Source organism: Branchiostoma floridae, chromosome 5 (genome assembly GCF_000003815.2).
Source record: "Branchiostoma floridae strain S238N-H82 chromosome 5, Bfl_VNyyK, whole genome shotgun sequence".
Taxonomy (NCBI): Eukaryota; Metazoa; Chordata; class Leptocardii; order Amphioxiformes; family Branchiostomatidae; genus Branchiostoma; species Branchiostoma floridae.
In genome coordinates, this window is record NC_049983.1 from 4802423 (window position 1) to 4809881 (window position 7459).

At 39.6% G+C, this 7459-nt stretch overlaps 1 protein-coding gene across 1 annotated transcript in view; it reads left to right on the forward strand.

Annotated features, from left to right (window-relative positions):
- The window catches only part of LOC118415701 (HAUS augmin-like complex subunit 7), a 22152-nt gene that overhangs the window by 1776 nt on the left and 12917 nt on the right, over positions 1-7459 (forward strand). The window contains exons 2-4 of the mRNA XM_035820450.1: positions 1377-1483; positions 2303-2364; positions 3312-3373. Of these exons, the coding sequence (XP_035676343.1) occupies positions 1377-1483; positions 2303-2364; positions 3312-3373 (231 nt within the window). The remainder of the gene's footprint in view (positions 1-1376; positions 1484-2302; positions 2365-3311; positions 3374-7459) is intronic.

The window sequence follows — 7459 nt, forward strand, 5'->3', positions numbered from 1 at the left end:
TCCGGTCGTCCCATAACTACGTCTGACATCGTGTTAGAAACTTCTCCCATGTACGTGTGTTGGGGAGAGAGGCCTTAAAACTCGACAAGCACGCGGATATTTAGGCTAAAACTCGATGTTTTGCTTGCCGGGCGTGCGGTACGCCGCCATTTTAACACTGAAGACTGGTGATGTTCTGCCGCGCGGGCAGCTTTTTTTTCAATATGCCTCAATTTTTAATAAAAAACTATCATTACCTGGCGAGGTATGACGTTTGTCGAGAGCACTGACGGGGTTAAAGTTTTGGATATTGTGATTTAGATGAACTAGAAAGGGATTTGTCGGGTTAGCGGCCGATTCCACGGGACGGCGGGGGTGTTGGAGGGACGTCCCCTATGCCCGATGACCATACCATTTCCGGAGGAGCGTCCCCTAATTGAAGGAGAAACATCCCCTTTCCAAGAGGAGCGCCCCCTTGAAAGTCGAGGAGTGTCCTATTTTCTAGAGGAGTGTGCACATTCGCGAGGGATGTCCCCATTCGATTGGTCGGGGTGATATGTGTGTTTGACTTTGGGATGTTAAGTCCTGCTTGGCAAACCTTTTCGTGTCCTCTACATATTAGAGAGTGCCAAAATACATCTCTCTTGTTTGCTTCATTCCCCAGTTCTTCTCGCATTCCTGCTAGGGTTACTAGGTCAACTGTTCTTTCTTGTTGTGGGGTTCGCAGTGGTCTTCATATATGCTGTTGATTTCATTCAATAGTTGTTGTCTTGGACTCGCATATTTTGGACAGTCATTCATGTAGTGGTCACCAGTCCCAGCATTAGACAGGTCACTGATCTAGACTTGTCATTGACGTGTCACAGTATACTGTAACGACAACAGATGGTCAAACTTAGTAACTTCACATTATTGCACACGCCAGATAATTGCACAAAATACGCTGGCAAATTGGGTGTGCAATGAAACCACTACTGTACTGAAAATGAAAACGTTGATGTTTGTTCCCTTGATATGAATTAAAGTTTTAGCCTTTTTGTCACAATGTCAGATACAAATTCTGGTCTGAGGTTCTCAGTCCATTTACAGTGAATTTTTCACTATTAACCAAAGTGTAGTCCCATTCCAGAAATTGTATCATTTTCAATTGATGTTTCCTTCTGTTTATGGACTTCCACATACTGCTTACTTTAAGGTTGTATCATAGCCTTTTTAGACCATAGGGGCCATAGTTTTATATATATATATATATATATATATATATATATATATATATATATATATATATATATACACATGTACATATATATATATGTATATACATATACATATATATTGTATTATCATGTGAAGGAATCTGTATGTTATGATGTGATGTTGTTTATTTGTTTGTTTAGAGTCTAGACTGTCCGTACATTGAGGGTGTGGAGGAGTCCTGGATAACTCAGCTGATCTTCACACCAGGGGAACACAGGTTACGACTTCTGCAGTGGCTTTTCAGCAGGTCAGGTCACAGGTTATCTCCATGAAAAATGGAGATATAGTTTTGGGTGTGTCTGTCTGTGTGTCCGGATTTTTGTAGTGAGCATAACTCAAGAACCTCTGGATGGATTACAATGATATTTGGTATGTGGGTAGGTGTTGGGAAGACAAAGGTCAAGGTCAATTTTTGGCTCCCTGGTATGTGACATTGGTACTGCAGCAGATTTTTTTTTTTTTTAAATTCTTTTTTTTGAACTGGATGTGCTATGGTCTTGATTTTGGGATGGCAGATAGCTTGTGAGATAAGGGATATGTGGTGTATATTTGGTCCCCCTAGCAGGTTGCTCTGGAACTGCAGGGGTATTTTTGTCAAAATCTTTTAAGGAGGATAACTAAAGAAGGGAACAACAAATTTACATGGTATGTAGTGTGTAGACAGAGATGCACATCATGAAGTGCAAATTATGCAAACTGACACTTAATTTGCATATTTAATGAGGAAAATCTGTATTTGCAGTGTTTCCTTTATAGAGCTCAAATACATAAAGTATATGTAGTTTATGGCTGGTGGATTGGAACATTAGCAGATACCAATTATGCAAATAAGTCCCTAATTTGCATTATTAATGTAAAAGTGCCATAATTCATCGATATAGTAAATGATTGGACAATCAACATTTACAGGTGTACATAACTAAGTGTAGATTATGCAAATGTGGAAGTCATATAATCAGACTATTTCATGGAGATATGACATTATGAGGTATCCGAACTATTGTTATGATATGGAAGTGAAGCAATGGAATTCTTCTGATCCTGATCTAGATGTTGTTTCTTTCAGGATTGACCCCAAGCTGTGTGACATTGTCGAAGGATACCACAGTACACAAGAGAGAGAACAAAGTAACGTAAACTATTATTCTCTTATTCTAATGGTAGCACACCAGAGTGGGGACTGATACACCATACCTATACAAAACCATTTTTTTCTTCTTGGACCAGTCCCCCCAAAAAATTGGACCTGCAGGTGTCCACACATTTTGGGGCTTTCTGGTCCAAGAAAACTGCATAAGAGTGAAGTAGAGTTCAGTTTATAGTCATTTCTATCAAGCATCTACAGTGTGACAGTTAGAGGCAGTTAGACTTGTTTACATGAACGTAGGATTTTAAAACACCAGTGGGAGTTGGATACTCCATCAGACAGATTTCTTTGTACTGAAATGGACCATTGTTTTGAGTTTTGCCAATTCAGAAGTTTTCACAGACAATCAGGTTCAGGTTCGAACCTGGACCTGATCCTCTGGACTTGAACCAGACCAGTACTTGTACCGGTCTCCAGACTCCCCACACCTACACACTACGTAGTAATGACACTCTCTAATTGGTGTTAAGGAAACCTTTTGGATATGTATTTTCCAAAACAAATATTAGGAACCCTCTGACTAGGGAAAAAAGGAAGATACACACAGGACATCTCCTCTTCTTCTTTATGTGTTTCCCCTGAGTTTTGACTATTGAACTGAGCTTTGGAAGGGTGACCCTTTTATTTTCACAGAGGTTACAAAAAATTGGAATATGCCATCTCAAATCTTTTCCAGGGATGCTTCCTTGAAAAATGCAAGTCATGTCACCCTAATTGGCAGGCTGTGCAGGTTACAATGTGTATGAAGTGTAGATAAATATCAGAAATATTTGCACACCTACAATTTGCCTGCACTAACCTGAATAATTTTCATACAGGTATCATTTCAAGCCATGCAGGAGAACGCACATTTTGCATGTAGCAATAGTCAACGATGCACCTATTTTGTATTGCAATGTTTTAATGGTATTTGATCTGATCTCTTTAGGGTTGTTGTTTTCTGCCTCCATACTGGGACTCTGTAAGAGGGAGGACCTCGATGTTATTAGAGTGAGTACTTTAATGCATATATTATAATTGTGTTTTAATGAAATTTGTATATTTGCCCTTTCTGTTGGGATTGTGCTCAAGCAAGAGCATTACTAGTACAGTGGAAGCCAGTTAATTGCACCTCGGATAAACGCACACTTCGGGAAATTGCAAGGAATCCCCAAATCCCAATCCGTTTCCCATTCACTACATTGTTAGTGACTTCACTTATCTGCACGACGAAAAATCACCAACGCCGGATAATTGCACGAAAATTTGTCAAACATCGTCGACAATTTTACAGAAAATGCGTCCTAAAATCGTCATACGCGATACAAATAAGCCGATAACTGCCTTTGTAAAGGCGCTATACTGACAACATGTATGAAATTGTTATTGGGATCAAATGAAAGCGATATTGTGGGGTTGGCACTCGGCACCATGACGAGACGCCCGCCCGCTAAAGGTCGTCAAAGAGGCATTACGATTTGGCAGACAACTTGCTGTGACATACTCAATAACAACTGTTCTCTATCTGTCCATTGTCTAATAACTGTAATTAGGGTCGCGTGGAAATACTTGTTGAAGTTCTTGGCAGCCAGTCGGAAAGCACACAGCGACTCGGGTCCTACAGACGGACATAACTCGAAGTTTGTAGTTCGAAGTTCGAAGGGTAATTCATAAACAGGAATGTAGATGAAGAAGGTGTGAAACCAAACTCAAGATTGTGAAAACAAATTCATTATTTTCGACTGCAAGCAGAATTTTGTTCGTCTTTGTTGTTGTTTTAGCTATCGACGCCATTATGATCTTTTCTGATATATCGGCAAAATATGTTCTTGTTTGATTACGACGTTCATATTTACATGTGTACTGAGCCACTGATTTAAACATTTTCATTGAATTGTAATTGTATACTGTATTACTTGTAAGAATAGCACTTCATATATGCAAAGCTTGCGGTTTAATAGAATGTGTTCTGTATGGTAGAGATATAGTTGCGCATAGGGCTGGGTACCGGTGTGACAGCGATCTCGCCCCCCCCCGGCGATCTCGCCCCCCCGGGGGGCGAGATCGCTAGCGCTTTCGCCCCCCTTTAGCATTTTCCCCCCCCCCCCCCCCAAGAGCAGCTGGCTACTACATATTACAGGTGCGCTACCTGGTACTATACTGCACCTGGGGAGTAACGTATATGGTGTGTTACCTGGTACCTATATGGCACCTTATTACCGTACCGTAAGATGTCATACCTCGAAAGTCGATACTATATTGTTCGGTGCAAACATGACATTGAAATGAAAAAGACAATTTTTCCAGCTGAGGTGGCATAAAAACAGTGCTACTGCGAACGTATAAATCAATACCGTCTATGGTACGGAATACGTCAGCTATATGTTTTCAATTTGTCACAGTGTTTTCTTTCTTGTGCTGGAAACATTTCCAAAGCACTAACAAAAACAGACGTGAATAATAGTTTCTCATTATAAACACTATCCACGCGCAAGTTGATATAGCTGTTGCTAAATGCTACACAAACACTGGTAAAGTACCTGTCTTAAGAAACACGGGTAAATGCATCAGTTCCTAAATACTAGAAAAAACAGTCATGTTGGAGGTGAAGATATCCCAGGTGCATATACCAAAATGTGCGTTATTCTAATTAATGCCTAATATTTGCATAATTAATAAAGACATTACATAGTTCTTTTGTGGTCACTTCATGGTAGAGACTTCATATTGGAGATGTATAGGTTGCTTGAGGACAGGTGAGTACAATGAAATACATCTTATGTCAAGACTCAGGTATATGCAATAATGGGAATACAAGGGACCAAACCCTCCTTGTCTGAAACAAGTTCAACTATCTTATTACCATGTAACGGGGGCCGCCCTAAGACGGTCCCCGTCGTAAGACGGTACGGATTTTTTGCTGATCTTATTATCCATAAGTACACCGTGTTTGTTGCCACTGACTATGCTGATTACAAATGTAAATAAACCAAGTCCATGCACACAGCTTTAATTTGCACTCCAAGTATACTTTAACATATTTACTTCATGTTTTTTTAAGAGCAGAATTCTAACAGTAATGTTGACAGTGCTGAATCACTGCGGTCACCGGCCTCTGCGTATTGGCGGCTCGTGTCGCTAACTATACGAACTCATCCAAGCAGTCACACAACTGCCATGATACACATAAATAAAGCTCCATAAAACACTATGAATATGGGTCTTCAGATGTTTGTTGAGTAGAAAAGTAACCAAAAGGAAGCGACATAAACATTGCCACCATTGTACTCCCAAGGGAGTGTGGCCGTGAAGGTGGCAGACTAGAGAACGCTCCAAAGATTTATTTGACTGTAACAAATGATTCGTGCTGTCTATGAAAATAAGACTTGACAGTGAGATGTAGATGATATTTTCATATAATCAGACAGAGTTTTGTTGATGTTGGCGGTGTCGTTTTTTCGTAATGGTTTTTTTAGTCGGGCATTCACAATCAGTGCATTCAGCCCGTTGCCCGTAAAACATCAGCTGGATTGTTCTAAGTACAGCCTTCCTCATGTGAGACAAGAAGTACATACAGTCACGATTTTACTGTCAAAAGAAAGCTAAAATATCATACTATTAATTTTTTCTGTGTACTTAGATTTACCACTTACTTCTGAAGAGAGCAAAATATAAAAAAAGCGTACCGAGTTAGGCACACTGTCCCGCGTAGCACAAAATTGGAAGGTTACATACACGAAATTGTCTCTCAGTGTTTGCCGCTTGTAACACGCAGCGCGAAAGGTTCATGAACCACATGAATGCATTTCTTATTACCTCCATGAAATGTCATGGAGGTTATATTTTACCCCGCGTTTGTCTGTCTGTCTGTCTGTCTGTCTGTGTGTGTGTAAACAAAATAACTCATGAACAGTTGGGTGGATTGGTTTCATACTTGGTGTGTTGGTAGTGTCTGACGAAAGCTGGAAATGATTAGATTTTGGACCCCCTAGCGACTCTCCTTGGTACTGCAGCGCAACTTCCGGTTTTGCTATCTCGGTGTTCTGAACATGCCATGGTCACGATTTTTTACTATTAGACAGCTCTTGTGCTCAGGAAGAAATGACATAAGTTTGGGCCCCCTAGCGTCTAGTTTTGGGATAGCAGGGGCATTTTTGTCAAAAACTTCTGACGAGGATAACTCAAGAAGGGAACAACGGATTTTCATGATTTTTGGTATGTAGGTACCTTAGACAATGTTGTACAAGATAAAATCTAATCATGCAAAATAGGAGTACATTTGCATAATTAATGAAAATATTCTATCATAGCAGTTTTTTTCAATTTATCTCTTGTCACGGACGTGATATGGTCGTGACATTTAAGTGGTAGATAGCTTTTAGCGTCATGAAAAAGTGGGGCAAGTTTCAGACCCCTAACATTTAATTGTGTGACTGCAGGGGCGTTTTTGTCAAGACACTCCAAAGAGGATAACTGCAGAAAGGAACGACGGATTGCCTGCATTTTAGGCATGCAGGTAGCTTGGGCAAAGATGTTCATAATGATATACATGTTATGCAAATGAGGACTTAATTTGCATAATTAATGAGGAAATTGTATAGTTCCATTGTTTTCAATAACTGGACCTCAATACATGTAACACATGTTAATTATGATAGGTGGAATATAAGCAGATACCAAATATGGTAATGAGGAACTTATTTGCATAATTTATGTAAAAATTCAAAACCGCTTTATGATCAATAATGGGAATTTTATAATTGTGACATGTGTACGTTAGTCAATGATGAACAACACCATGCATAAATTATGTTTCAAGTATGTTGTTCAAATCTATGAGTAAAAAATTCAGTCATCAAAATTTGACCACTCTCAGGCAACTAGCGATGGAGCGCCATGAGTTTGAGCGCAAGGAAAAGCGTACCGTGTTGGGGCACCTCCCGTTAATTACGTTAATATTGATACTATGAATGGAGTTATGTATCAAACTCGTGTACTTATATCATTCTGAAACTACATTTTGTGATTTATACCAATCAACTTCTAAAATGTCATGTAACCCGTTTTTTTTTCTTAGGTCTTCTTCTCAATGTCGTT